This window comes from Ailuropoda melanoleuca, chromosome 8 (genome assembly GCF_002007445.2).
Source record: "Ailuropoda melanoleuca isolate Jingjing chromosome 8, ASM200744v2, whole genome shotgun sequence".
Lineage (NCBI taxonomy): Eukaryota > Metazoa > Chordata > Mammalia > Carnivora > Ursidae > Ailuropoda > Ailuropoda melanoleuca.
Genome location: NC_048225.1, coordinates 19,014,441 through 19,029,361, shown reverse-complemented (window position 1 = coordinate 19,029,361; position 14,921 = coordinate 19,014,441). Strand labels below are relative to the sequence as shown.

At 38.8% G+C, this 14,921-nt stretch overlaps 1 protein-coding gene across 1 annotated transcript; it reads right to left on the bottom strand.

The window, feature by feature from the left end:
* Positions 1–5,063: 5,063 nt before the first annotated feature.
* Positions 5,064–6,005, bottom strand: LOC105234883 (olfactory receptor 6M1-like). Its single transcript, XM_019793656.2, has one exon. The coding sequence runs from the start codon at positions 6,003–6,005 to the stop codon at positions 5,064–5,066; it is 942 nt and encodes a 313-aa protein (XP_019649215.2).
* Positions 6,006–14,921: the final 8,916 nt, after the last annotated feature.

Genomic DNA, 14,921 nt, shown 5'->3' with positions numbered 1-14,921 from the left:
GGGTCACCGAAGCAGAGGAACGCGTTAGCGAATTGGAGGATGGGTTAGTAGAAGAAAAAACGAAAATAGAAGCTGGTCTTAAAAAAATCCACGCCCACGAGTGTAGGTTATGGGAGATTACTGACTCAATGAAACGATCCAACGTCAGAATCATCGGCATCCCCGAGGGGGTGGAGAAAAACAGAGGTCTAGAAGAGATATTTGAACAAACTGTAGCTGAAAACTTTCCTAATCTAGTGAGGGAAACAAACATTCATGTCCAAGAGGCACAGAGGACCACTCCCAAGCTCAACCACGACAAACCTACGCCACGCCACGTCATAGTGCAATTCGCAAATATTAGATCCAAGGATACAGTATTGAAAGCGGCCAGGGCAAAGAAATTTCTCACGTACCAAGGCAAAGGTATCAGGATTATGTCAGACCTGTCTACACAGACCTGGAATGAGAGAAAGGGTTGGGGGGGCATTTTTAAAGCTCATTCAGAGAAAAACATGCAGCCAAGGATCCTTTATCCAGCAAGGATGTGATTCAGAACTGAAGGAGAAATAAAGACGTTCCAGAATCGCCAGTCATTATCCAATTTCGTAACCATAAAATCAGCCCTACAAGAGATATTAAGGGGGGGTTCTATAAAGGTAAAAAGTCCCCAAGGGTGATACAGAACAAAAAGTCACAACCAATACAAACAAAAAAGTCACAACAAAAAGTCACAACCGATACAAACCGATACAAACCGATACAAACAAACAACCTTTACTGGCAACATGGCATCATTAAAATCGTATCTCTCAATAATCTCTATCAATCTAAATGGCTTGAATGCTCCCATAAAATGCCACAGTGTTACAGATTGGATAAAAAGAAATGACCCATCCATTTGCTGTCTACAAGAGATTCATTTTGAACCCAAAGATGCATTCAGACTGCGAGTAAAGAGATGGAGTACCATCTTTCACGCAAATGGACCNCAAAAGAAAGCTGGGGTAGCAATTCTCATATCAGATAGATTGGACTTTAAACTAAAGACTATAGTTAGAGACACAGAAGGGCACTATATTATTCTTAAAGGAAGTATTCAACAAGTGGATATGAAAATTATAAATATACATGCCCCAAACAGGGGAGCAGCAAGATACACAAGACAACTCTTAACCAGAATAAAGGGACATATAGATAAAAATACATTAATAGTAGGGGACCTCAACACCCCACTATCAGAATTAGACAGAACACCATGGCAAAAACTAAGCAAAGAATCAAAGGCTTTGAATGCCATACTCAATGAGTTGGACCTCATAGATATATATAGAACACTACANTCGCAAATCAATCAATGTGATACATCATATCAACAAGAAAAGACTCAAGAACCATATGATCCTCTCAATTGATGCAGAAAAAGCATTTGACAAAATACAGCATCCTTTCCTGATTAAAACCCTTCAGAGTGTAGGAATAGAGGGTACATTTCTCAATCTCATAAAAGCCATCTATGAAAAGCCTACTGCAAGCATTATTCTCAATGGGGAAAAGCTGGAAGCCTTTCCCTTAAGATCAGGAACACGACAAGGATGCCCACTCTCGCCACTATTATTCAACATAGTACTAGAAGTCCTTGCAACAGCAATCAGAAGACAAAAAGGGATCAAAGGTATCCAAATCGGCAAAGAAGAAGTCAAACTGTCTCTCTTTGCAGATGACATGATACTCTATATGGAAAACCCAAAGGAATCCACTCCCAAACTATTAGAAGTTATAGAACAATTCAGTAAGGTGGCAGGATACAAAATCAATGCCCAGAAATCAGTTGCATTTCTATACACGAATAACGAGACTGAAGAAAGAGAAATTAGGGAATCCATCCCATTTACAATAACACCAAAAACCATGCGTTACCTTGGAATTAACTTAACCAGAGACGTAAAGGACCTATATGCTAGAAACTATAGATCACTTTTGAAAGATATTGAGGAAGACATAAAAAGATGGAAAAATATTCCATGCTCATGGATTGGAAGAATTAACATAGTTAAAATGTCCATACTACCCAGAGCAATCTACACTTTCAATGCTATCCCGATCAAAATACCGAGGACATTTTTCAAAGAACTGGAACAAATAGTCCTTAAATTTGTATGGAACCAGAAAAGGCCCCGAATCTCCAAGGAACTGTTGAAAAGGAAAAACAAAGCTGGGGGCATCACAATGCCGGATTTCGAGCTGTACTACAAAGCTGTGATCACAAAGACAGCATGGTACTGGCACAAAAACAGACACATCGACCAATGGAACAGAATAGAGAACCCAGAAATGGACCCTCGGCTCTTTGGGCAACTAATCTTTGATAAAGCAGGAAAAAACATCCGGTGGAAAAAAGACAGTCTCTTCAATAAATGGTGCTGGGAAAATTGGACAGCTACATGCAAAAGAATGAAACTTGACCACTCTCTCACACCATACACAAAAATAAACTCCAAATGGATGAAAGACCTCAATGTGAGACAGGAATCCATCAAAATTCTAGAGGAGAACATAGGCAACAACTTCTATGACATCGGCCAGAGCAACCTTTTTCACGACACATCTCCAAAGGCAAGAGAAATAAAAGATAAAATGAACTTATGGGACTTTATCAGGATAAAGAGCTTCTGCACAGCCAAGGAAACAGTCAAAAAAACTAAGAGACAGCCCACGGAATGGGAGAATATATTTGCAAAGGACACCACAGATAAAGGACTGGTATCCAAGATCTACAAAGAACTTCTCAAACTCAATACACGAGAAACAAATAAACAAATCATAAAATGGGCAGAAGATATGAACAGACACTTTTCCAATGAAGACATACAAATGGCTAACAGACACATGAAAAAATGTTCAAAATCATTAGCCATCAGGGAAATTCAAATCAAAACCACACTGAGATACCACCTTACGCCAGTTAGAATGGCAAAGATAGACAAGGCAAGAAACAACAATTGTTGGAGAGGATGTGGAGAAAGGGGATCCCTCCTACATTGTTGGTGGGAATGCAAGTTGGTACAGCCACTCTGGAAAACAGTGTGGAGGTCCCTTAAAAAGTTAAAAATTGAACTACCCTATGACCCAGCCATTGCACTACTGGGTGTTTACCCCAAAGATACAGACGTAGTAAAGAGAAGGGCCATATGCACCCCAATGTTCATAGCTGCATTGTCCACAATAGCCAAATCATGGAAGGAGCCGAGATGCCCTTCAACAGATGACTGGATTAAGAAGCTGTGGTCCATATATACAATGGAATATTACTCAGCTATCAGAAAGAACGAATTCTCAACATTTGCTGCAACATGGACGGCACTGGAGGAGATAATGCTAAGTGAAATAAGTCAAGCAGAGAAAGACAATTATCATATGATTTCTCTCATCTATGGAACATAAGAAGTAGGATGATCGGTAGGGGAAGAAAGGGATAAAGAAAGGGGGGGTAATCAGAAGGGGAAATGAAACATGAGAGACNCATGAGAGACTATGGACTATGAGAAACAAACTGAAGACTTCAGAGGGGAGGGGGTGGGGGAATGGGATAGACTGGTGATGGGTAGTAAGGAGGGCACGTATTGCATGGTGCACTGGGTGTTATACGCAACTAATGAAGCATCAAACTTTACATCGGAATCCGGGGATGTACTGTATGGTGACTAACATAATATAATAAAAAATCATTAAAATAAAAAAAAAAACCCAGATGTGTAGGAAAAATGTATTTTCCCCTAGAGCCCCTAGAAAGGAATGCAGCCTGCTGAATTTGGACTAGAGAGCCCTGCATTGAATGCATGACCTACAGAATGGTCAGATGATTAATTTGTGTTGTCTTAAGCTGCCAAATTTGTTATGGCAGCAATAGGAAATCAATATAGTAACTTTCCACATCTTATCTTATTTAGCATCTGATACTGAGTACAGAACCAACTGTTAATGACTGCTTCATTCCTGGTGATATTGTTCTACTTTCTTTTGAACTTCAAACATTTGTTTGCTACAATATCTTATGACGGACTGTGTTCTTTTATAGTATTCTGAGTCCGTTCTTAAGGCAGCACTTTCTCTATCTGCTTTTTCATGAAAGATTCCATGCCAGTTTAGGGTTTCAGTCAGTGTTCATGTAGCTAGAAGGTCAATGACCACTCTGGTCATAACTTTTTTGATCTTAGAGTTGCCTATCGTCTTCTTCCCGTTTTTACACTGCCTTTTGGAGTACTTGTCCCACAGCACAGGTTCAGTGGTGATAAGGACAGAGGACAACTTAACTCCTTGCCAATCTTTCCTCTTACAAAGAAATGAATCAGAAGACATTTCACTTCAATTGGACCAATCAGATCCTCCTTCCAGGAATCAGGATTTTGAACTTGGGTGATTTAAAATATATTTTTTAATAAATTTCATGTATATCAACATATAAGCTCATATTTAAATACACTGTACAAATCCTGGGTTGTGTGACTGCTCTTCCTTGTTTTTGTTATTATTATTATTATTATTATTATTACTATTATTTTCTATGTTATTTAAGTGTCAAGGATGAAGCCGACCATCTTTCATCATCTTTATACCTAGAAAAAGTATTAACTTGCAATTATGTGTGGTTGCATTTCTTAGGCCCTCTAAGTTAGAGTATAATGAGAAAAAAAGAAAGGGAAAGTGTAAAATATCTCCTACTTCAACAATGAGAAAATGAAAGTTCAGGTAGTGCAAATGTCGTGTGATAAAAAAGAAACACAGCCAGGCTTAATATTCAAGTTTTCTGACTTCAGTTAAGTATTTTACATTAATTCATGATATTCTGTGTGTGAGACAGCACAACAATAGGGTTTAAAACGTATTATTTTCTCTATGCTTGAATTACCCACACTGGACCTTGACTGTAATACCTTGTATCTGATGTGGCATGAAGCCTTTTTATATCTTCCCAAAAATCTTGGACTTTATGGTCTTCAAGCATGCTTTTCTCCATGTGGAGTCCAAGGGCTGACAGAGTCATTATTAGCACACGAAATTTCAAGTTCTCCTGTGCACTAAACTCAAGTTTTTTTGTTCCATAAGGACATCATTTTGTTGATTGCTTCTCTCAAAACTTCTTTTACCTTTTTATTCCTCAGACTATAAATGAAGGGGTTCAGAAGTGGGGTCACCATTATAGTCATGACAGCCGTCACTTTGTCAAAGTCCAGCGAGTGGCTCTGGCTGGGCCTCACGTACATGAAGATGTTGCTCCCGTACGCAATGGACACAACTGTGATGTGAGAAGCACAGGTGGAAAAGGCCTTCTGACGGCCTTGGGCAGAGGGGATGCGCAGGATGGTAGAGATGATGTAGGTGTAGGACACAATGGTGAATACCAGCGAGGTCAGGAGGACAAGAGAGGATAAGAGGAAGTTTATCATCTCAATGAAATGAGTGTCTATGCAGGCTGCCTGTAGCAAAGGGGCAATGTCACAGAAGAAATGACTAATTTCCCTATAACAGTAAGGCAGTGTGGACACCACAATAATTGGACACAGCACTGAAAAGAAGGCCCCTACCCAGCAGCCCAGAACCAGCAGGAGACAGACCCTGCTGTTCATGATGATGGTATAGCGTAAGGGGTTACAGATGGCCACGTAGCGGTCAAAGGACATCACCGCCAGGAGGAGAAACTCCACTGTCCCCAAGAAAAAAAAGAAGTATATTTGGGTGAGGCAGCCAGCAAAAGATATGGTCTTCTTGTCTTCTAGGAGACAAGCTAACAGCTTTGGGGTAACTGAGGTAGTGTATGAAATGTCCAAAAATGACAAATTACTGAGGAAGAAGTACATTGGGGTTTGGAGGCGATTATCAGTCCAGATTAAGGAAATGATGACAGTATTTCCCATTAGAGTTAGCATGTAAGTAAACAGGAGGACCACAAAGAGGGAGATCTGAAGCTTCCAGATAACAGGGAAGGCAGTCAGGGTAAATTCAGTCACTGTGGTCTGATTTTGCATATCCATCGCATGCAAAACCTAGTGGGCAGCACGTCTCTGAAAAAAAAATTATAGATGAAAAACAGCTAAAATAAGTTTTCAACTCTCAATGTCAGTGCTAAACATAAGTAGTAAAAGCTTTGGATGTAGAGTCAAGAGTGATTTCATGCTGATTTCACTCGCTTTAATAAATGTAGGACCGTGGGCAAATTACATGACTTCTTCTAACTTTGGGATTCTCTGTATGGTGACTAACATAATATAATAAAAAATCATTTAAAAAAATAAAATAAAATTTTGGTTGAATGAAGTTACCACTGTGGTCCCATTAATTTCTAGTCTTCATGATGGTTCTTCTCTTTGACCCAGTGCTCCTTCCTTTCTGTCTTTCATTCTTCCTGATTTCCTTTTTTCCCAGCGAAGTTCTGTGCCTGAGAAGAGAGAATACTTAACTAAGAATCCAAACAGTTGACTTGCAAAAGGAGAGGGGGAATTTTAATAAAAGTTGAGTTCCATGCAATACGTCCCCTCCTTAATATGTATTGCATGGAGCACTGGGTGTTATACGAAAACAATGCATCATGGAGCACTACATCGAAAACTAATGATGTTACTGTATGGTGACTAACATAACATAATAAAATGTTTTTTAAAAGTTGAGTTCCTTTTCTCTGAGTTATTTCAAGCCTTTCTGCTCCACATAAAAGAGCAGAAACCCCGATACTGACCAAGGGAGTCCAATGAAAGGGAACCTGACCTGCATTTGTCTCTCCTCGCTTTTGTTAATGGGATTGCGTGAGTCTCAATGTGATATCTGGTTGAACCCACACTGTTTGAATGTAATAATAATTGATCTCTCATAAGGCTGCTTAGTTTGTTCTTATTTCTTATACTGATAACGAGTTTTTGATGTCTACACTGTGATGGAGCAAGTAAGTGCATGATGTATGGTTCATAATTTGCATAACCTGTTTCAGACATTTGAAAAACGTCTTTTGGGAAAATGATCAGTGTATTCCTTCTTTGTTCCTTACAATGTCATGTGGAGGGCAGGGTCCTCAAGAACAACAAAACTTTTCCCTCCCATTTCCCAACTGGGCATTTTTACAGGTCCTCTTAAATAGGTCCCTTATTCCTTATATTCTTTTTTCCCTTATACTGTATATTCTTTTCAGCAATTTGAACATCAAATTGCTAATAATAGTACAAAAGAGTGGCTGCAGCTGGATGGTGTTTGAAATGCTCATCTTGGAATACTGCTCAGCTACAGTGAACAGCTACTGCATGTTTGTATAATTCAGTTGAAGCTCTGTCCTTGGTGTTTTATTTTGTGGCTATTCCTTTAGTTTTATGTTCAAATGACCAGTTTATGAACCTGAGCTAGGATCCCTCTAGGTTTGGAGCCCACCGAGTTCCTCCTGAAAGGAAGGCATTTTCTTCAGTTTCTCTGTCTGGGAAAAGTAACTCCCAGCAGCCTTTTTTGCCTTAAAGACTTTTTTTCTTCCTGAATGGATTTCCATTTGAAAAGTTCGCTGGGCTTTTTCTGGTCCTTGTAGTTGCCATTACTTGTGTTTCCCATTCATTTATTCCAAAAATAAATTGCTTTTAAGTTATCGAAGGACTTCAAAAGGCCTGATCTATTGAAATAGGGTCTTGTACCAGTCGGTTTTCTTCCCCCATAAATATTGTGATACTCATCCCTCCCCCCACTGCTCCTGCACCCAGGTAATAAACTTCCAGACTGATTACCACAACACAAAAAGGTATAACCATACCTGGGTGGACACGTGTTAATGTTGCTGAGGTCTAACATAAAAACAGAATAGAGCATGGTATGTGGACAAGTGGAAATGCTTTGAAATTCCCTCTCCTTTCCACCTCCCACCTTCCTTACTGACCACACTGGAGAGGAGCAGGTGTTAAGGCAGACGAAGGTGGGTTCTCATGCAGCTGCCTCTCATCTATTCCACTGTTCCTTCCGCTTACTAGCCAATTGTTTCCCACCCTCCCTGAAGTCCTCCATTTTCCTTCCTGGATATTTAGTCTTCGATGACCCTGATAAGAGCTTGATTCCCCTCTGGTGTTGTGAAGTTAGATAGGCTGGGATCTGCAAAAGCACTGTGCCATTTTTGAAACAAGTCCTGGGATGGTCGAACACAAACGGAGTTGCTGTTTGCCATGGTTGTCATGTGGTCCTAGATGAATGGAAAAAATGGCATCGAGAGCTTTCTGTTCTGCTGTATTTGGGTCAAATAAACTCTGAGAAGAGCCAAAGATGTAGCATTGCTCTCCTTGGGGAGTCTCTCAACTTCGTGATTGTGGAGAAGAAGCTGGCTTTGTGCTGGTCTTCTCTGGACGACCTCTGTGCCCTTCCAGCCCTTCCTGTCTAGGGGGAAAGGTTCTGGTTGAGGACAATCTGCGTCTAAGAATGTAATTATAACCTTGCCAAGTTGGGGCTTTCATTCTGGGGGAAGATTGTTCTTCATTACCATTTGTGGATCCTTAAAAAGTGGCATTAAACTGCACATCGGTACCTGTCAAGATTCCAGATTTAGTCAGAACAATGTGGACTAATGGAAAAATCACAGTAGATTTGGGATCAGAGAACCCGCAGTTTTTTTCTCATTTGGCCGCTGTAGCTTTGGATCTTTAAGGAGACTCCTAAGCATCGTGTCTTAAGTGTTTTCTAAAATGAGGCTAATGACAGGGACAGATTGAGGTCCTCAGCGAGGGCCTATGTATACAGTGATGTATGGATACTTGGCGTTCAGTGCATGTTTGCTAAGAACATCGGGATGGGGAAGGAGGAACAGAAAAGGACTGAGATGTGGTGGGGGGTGGGGATGAGAGATCATTTGGGATCTTTGCTGCTGTCAGTAAAATGTGGCAAAGTTTAATTGCAAGCCGAGTACATTAGAGACTTTCATTTACATACTTACGGTAAAGCTATCATACTTGGCAGCTGCCTTCACTTTAATTTGGGGGAGAGCAGTAATTACACTTTAATTCAGAAAATATACATGTAAACAAATTTACTGAGACTCAGACTGCTTAGCATATAAATACGGATAATTGTGTAACAAAGCATACTTACATCATACTGATTGTAGCCCCCTGGGTATTTTCTCTATCTGAGTATGTGAGGAAACTCAAACCTTGGGTCTGTTTTTCCTGCTGCATTCCCGCCGTTATTCTTTCAATACTGTGACTGCTTTGGTGTTGAATTCTGTGTAATCTTGGTCCTAGTCTGAGACTTTTCCCCACGTGGCAGCTGATCCCCCTTTCAAAACCACACCGAACGGTTATTCAGTGCTTGCTGGAGTAGCCCATCCTTCTTCCTCTGAATGAAAAATTGTCCTTTTTCATAACCTCTGTGGATTTTTCTCAGTTCTTCTCCGTACGTCCACAGAAAAAGTGAAGTCTTGACTTACACTCGGAATAAGTCCAAGTGTTCCATTATGTCTTCATCTTTCACGTGACACACGCAGTGTATCTCAACCTGAGAACATTCCTCGGAGTTGCAAGTCCTGTGTATCGTGGAGAACATTTTTGTCCCGAAGTGCAGATGGTGAGGATTGCTGGTGAGTGGAGAAGTCACACGCAGCTGAACCTAGAGCAGGTCGTCTGACTTCTATTGTGGATCTCTGGCAAAAGTGGCCGAATGCTCCTCAAGTCACAGCTGGGTTTTTTCTGTCTTGGTTGAAGGAATGCCACTTCCTGTCTATTCAGTGAATTTCGATTTCTTCTGTGGGTCCGTCTGATTGTCAGAAGGATCCATATTTGCGTCACTGAAACATCTCTCTAAACGGTCACCATTCCTTAGGTCAGCCCTGCTCCTTCATCAGAATCCTGTCACTTGATTTTACATGTCACCACCTTTATTTACTCTCTCCAGAAAATAACACTACCCTGCCTCTGCTAAAGTGCTTACGGTGGGATGAACTCTGAAATTTAATGAGATTTTGTGTTCACCTTCAGAGATTTGGTTTGTGGTGGCACCTGGGACTACGGCAGAAGAAAAGGTTAATGCTTATTATTGCAATCACAGAACATCAGAATGGAAGGAACTAATCATAGTTATAAAGTTAGGGTCCCCTGGGAACTCTCTTGGTTATTTATTTAAAGAGAAACAGAGAGAGCTGCTTTAAAACCACAGGGAACTAGAAACTTGGAGAACTTAAAACGTGTTTTTTTCATGTAATAAAAAGAATACACGAAATGGTCATCATGTACTGAAATAAGCTTTAAGCTGTTTTCCAAAAAGAAATTATTTACATAGATTTATGTGTCTGTGTGTATATTTTAAATCCGTTTTATTGATGTACGATATACACATAATGGACAATTTAAGTGGCCAGTTGGTTGAGTTTTGACACACATGTCCCGTCACGTAGCCACCAGCAGCACTATGGATGTTCAGAATATTTCCATCATCTTAGAAACCGTTGTGCCCTTTCACAGGAGATGCCCTCCCCTCCCCACCTCAGCCTCTGATAACCACTGATGTGTTTTCTGTCAGGGTAATTTGCATTTTCTAGACTTCTATATAAATGCAGGCTTACTTCATGTCCTCTTTTGTGTTTGTTTTCTTTCACTTAATCAGATATTTGGAGATTAATCCAAGTGTTTCCGGGTCAGCCATCTCTTCCTTTTTGTGATGGAGGATTATCTGTAATACAGATTGTGTAGCTAGATGACAGTGTGTTTATTCATCAGATGATGGATACTTGACTTGTTTGCAGTACTGGCGAATGTGAATAAAGCCTCTAGGAACAGTTGAGTTCATGTTTTTACGCGAATATTTGTTTTCACTTCTGTTAGATACATTCTGAGAAGTGGGATTACTGTGTGCGATGGTAAGAATATATTTAATTGTAAGAAACTGTCAGAGGTACTCCGAAGTCATTGCATCATTTTCATTTGTACTGGTAATATGTTGACTCTCACAGTTCCACACCCTTGCTAACGCTTGGTATTAGCAGTCTTTTAAATTTTAGCCATCTAGTGCATGTTGGTGGAATGATCCGATGCGTTATATTTTTTAGTTTACTTGATGTGTAATAAATAATAATATTAAAATAATATATTAATATTTTATTAATTAATATCTTCTCTTGAATGGAAAACACCATGTTTGTAAATTCCAAATACATATTCATGTTCTCACCTTTCCAACCAAATACTGACCTTTTTCTCCAAGGCAGGCCTTAAACACCTTGATGATCTAGATATCCTCTTTGCCCCATAACTTCCCAGTGAGTTCCACAGAAAACGATTCTAGAGTCTAATATAAATAACAATAATAATAATATAAAAATATAAATATAAATAATATAACAAATAAATAAAATTGCACATATTTAAAGTGTACATCATGAAGACTTGACATAAATATATATTTTTGGAAAATTATTATCACAATCAATTAATTGACACATCCTTCACCTGATACAGTTATTTTCTTTGGGTGAACATGTTTAAACTGTTTACTATTTAGCAAATTTCAAGCACACAATACAGTATTATTAACTGTGGTCACCATGTTGTATGTTAGACACCCAAGGTTTATTCATCTTATAACTGAAGGCTTTATGCCTTTGCCTAGCATCACCCCATTTTCCTCTATTCCACCTATGAGTGAAATCATAAGGTATTTTTCTGACATATTTATAGCAGCATTATCTACAATAGTCAAATTATGAAACAGCTCAAGTGTCCATTGACGAATGGATAAAGATGTGGCATATATATAATGGAATATTATTCGGCAACAAAAAAGAATGAAATCTTGACATTTTTTGCAACAACATGGATGGAACTAGAGAGTATAATGGTAAGCGAAATCAGTCAGTAAGACAAAGACAAAGACCATATGACTTCACTCCTATGTGGAATTTAAGAAACAAAATAGATGAACATAGGAGATAGGGAGAGGTAAATGAAGAAACAGACTCTTAACTCTAGAGAACAAACTAAGAGTTCCCAGAGGGAAGGTGGGTGGGGGGAGGGGTGAAGTAGGTGATGGGGATCCAGGAGCACACTTGTTATGAACACCAGGCGTTGTATGGAAGTGTGGAATCACTATATTGTGAAACTAATATTACATTGTATGTTAACTAACAGGATTTTAAATAAAACTTTTTAAAAAATTAAAAAAAAAAACTTTTAAAAAGCATGCTATGCTCTTAGAGACAGAGGCAGTAGACGGCATCCGAAACTAGAATATTTATTGTTGGAGAACAACTTCTATTTTATCAATGACTTAAAAAAAACGAAAAGGTTCTCAAGTATTATTTTTCCTTTAAATAGATAAAGTAAAATACCAAGAATATCCCCGAGGAACTCCCAGCAGGTCAATTTGGCACCTTCTAGTAATTGTGATTAGGTAGTTCAAAACCAACATTCTTTTGTAACAATATTATTAATTAACTTCCTTTGACCCATATCCCCAAGAGCTGTTTTCATCTAAATCTCTAAGGCAAATAAGCCCGTGAAAAAACATAGTTCATCCACTTACATAGAAGAAAGGAAACTTCATAGAGAAAAAGAATGGGATAACTTTTTTAAAAATATTCAAGTCACCTTTAATCTTAATGATTTAGAGTATTCAAGACCATTTAGTAAAATCTCCAGTGGAAAATTTAGTATTCTAGTAACGATAAAGGTAGAACGAGACACCAAAAACTATTCTAAGTTCCCCTCACTGGGCTGTCACTTGGCAACGATGCTGTAAGAAGGATTCTGAATCAACCACATCTGAGTTAGTTATATGGGATTCTGTATCCAGGTACTGGGTTGTTGTATGGGATTCTATATCCAGTTACCAGCTCAGTTACTAAATAATTTGAAAATTTGATAATTAACCAAAGACTCAGAACTAGCCTCCTTGCAAGGGGAAAAATACCTGTGAATTGAGAATCAATGATTTTCCAGGATAATTTTTTAAAATAGAGTCAGGGACTCTAATCCAGGTGATTTATTCCTGCAAGTTTTTCAAGCCTCTTAACACTTTACTACCACATCCTCTATCTGCAAAACCAGACTCTAGAATCGTTTTGTGTGGAACTCACTGGGAAGTTATGGGGCAAAGAGGATATCTATCTAGATCATCGAGGTGTTTCAGGCCTGCCATGGTGAAAAAGGTCAGTATTTGTTTGGAAAGGTCAGAACATGAATGTGTATTTGGAATTTACAAAGACTGTTTTCGGTTCAAGATAAGAGCTTTTCATTCAGCCAGTGCTAAAGCAAGATAGAGATTTCCCACTCACTGAAGTCATCCAAGCCGTGGCTGGATGGATACGCAGTGAGCTTGTTAATCACAAGGACACATATTGGGGTCAAGGTTCAGTCACCTAGTCAATTTTATTTTATCTTTAAAAGATATTTCTATGAGCTAGACATAGAAACAGAAGTGGCAAGAGAAAAATTTCAAAGTACAATATTTGGAGTAAATGCATGCACACATAATAATCCCAGTTGGAGCCTCTTGCTATGTCTACACGTACAAAACATGCTGGGAGAATCTTACATCATCTACACAATCGGTGAAATGCAAGTATACTTTTTCATCTATGTTTTATTTACTAATATATTTTATTATATATTAGTAAATTATATGTATTTATTTATATATTATATATTTATTTATATATAGTAAATTATATATTTACTAATATATAATAAATTTCTTTTGTTAAATGTATCATCTCGTTTGTAGTCTGTCTGATCTGTCATGTTCTTAGTGGGGGCAGATGCAAATCTGGGAGATTCAGATTAAGGATCCATTAAGAATATTCCTCATGGGGCGCCTGGGTGGCATAGTGGTTAAGCATCTGCCTTCGGCTCAGGGCATGATCCTGGCATTATGGGATCAAGCCCCACATCAGGCTCCTCTGCTATGAGCCTGCTTCTTCCTCTCCCACTCCCCCTGCCTGTGTTGCCTCTCTCACTGGCTGTCTCTATCTCTGTCGAATAAATAAATAAAAAATCTTTAAAAAAAAGAAAAAAAAGAATATTCCTCAGTGCCCAATTAAACTTTCCATAATTTATTGTTATTTACTCAAGAAACTGTTCACTCTAATTATTCGTCTCCTTTAAGTTTATCTCAATCCTTTCTGAATGAAGCCATACTTTTTTTAGCAAGAATCTGTTAGATATTGCCACACATGTGATTTTATTTAAACCTCACAGTAGCTCCTCTTGAATGCTGTATTTATCTAACACTTGAATCTGAAAGTGTGAACTATCATTTGCCTATTGAACAACCTCATAGAAAAAATATTACAACACACGCACAAAACAGACACTTGGTGCCTCAGACAGAAAGTTCACGTGAGATTTCACGAGATGTTATGCTGGTGTAGGTGTTTGTGATTAGCCATTTCTGTGCAGTAATTGACAGAATCATTTCAGAGCTTGCATGAGTTTGAGCACATACACACATCCATAATACCATCACCACAATTAGGGTGACAGACACCCCCAACGCCTCCCAGAGTTCCCTTCACACAATCACTTCAAAGGGTCATATAGTGTCTGATTCCATGGATGGCACCGTGAGATATGTAGGCAGTTGTTTAGTGCTGGTATCTTAGATGATCAACATTTCCTTCCTGTATAGATAATGATGGAGTAAATATTCTTGCATATAAATCATATAAAACTCATCAAATTATACATATTAAATATGTGCAGTTCTACGTTGTTGGTTTTTAAGATTTTATTTTTAAGTAATCTCTGCACACAACGTGGGGCTTGAACTCACCACCCCGAGGTCAAGAGTTGCATGCTCCACCAACTGAACCAGCCAGGCGCCCATGTGCAGTTCATTGTATATCGATTGTACCTCAAAAAAGCTGATTTTAAAAATGAGCATGCAGAGTTCTAGTAATTGACATGGAAGGATGATGATTATTATTTAAAAAAAGAAGAAGAAAA

Coding starts and splice junctions, on each gene's coding strand:
- LOC105234883 (XM_019793656.2), bottom strand. CDS start 6,005: ATGCAAAATCAGACCACAGTGACTGAATTTACCCTGACTGCCTTCCCT.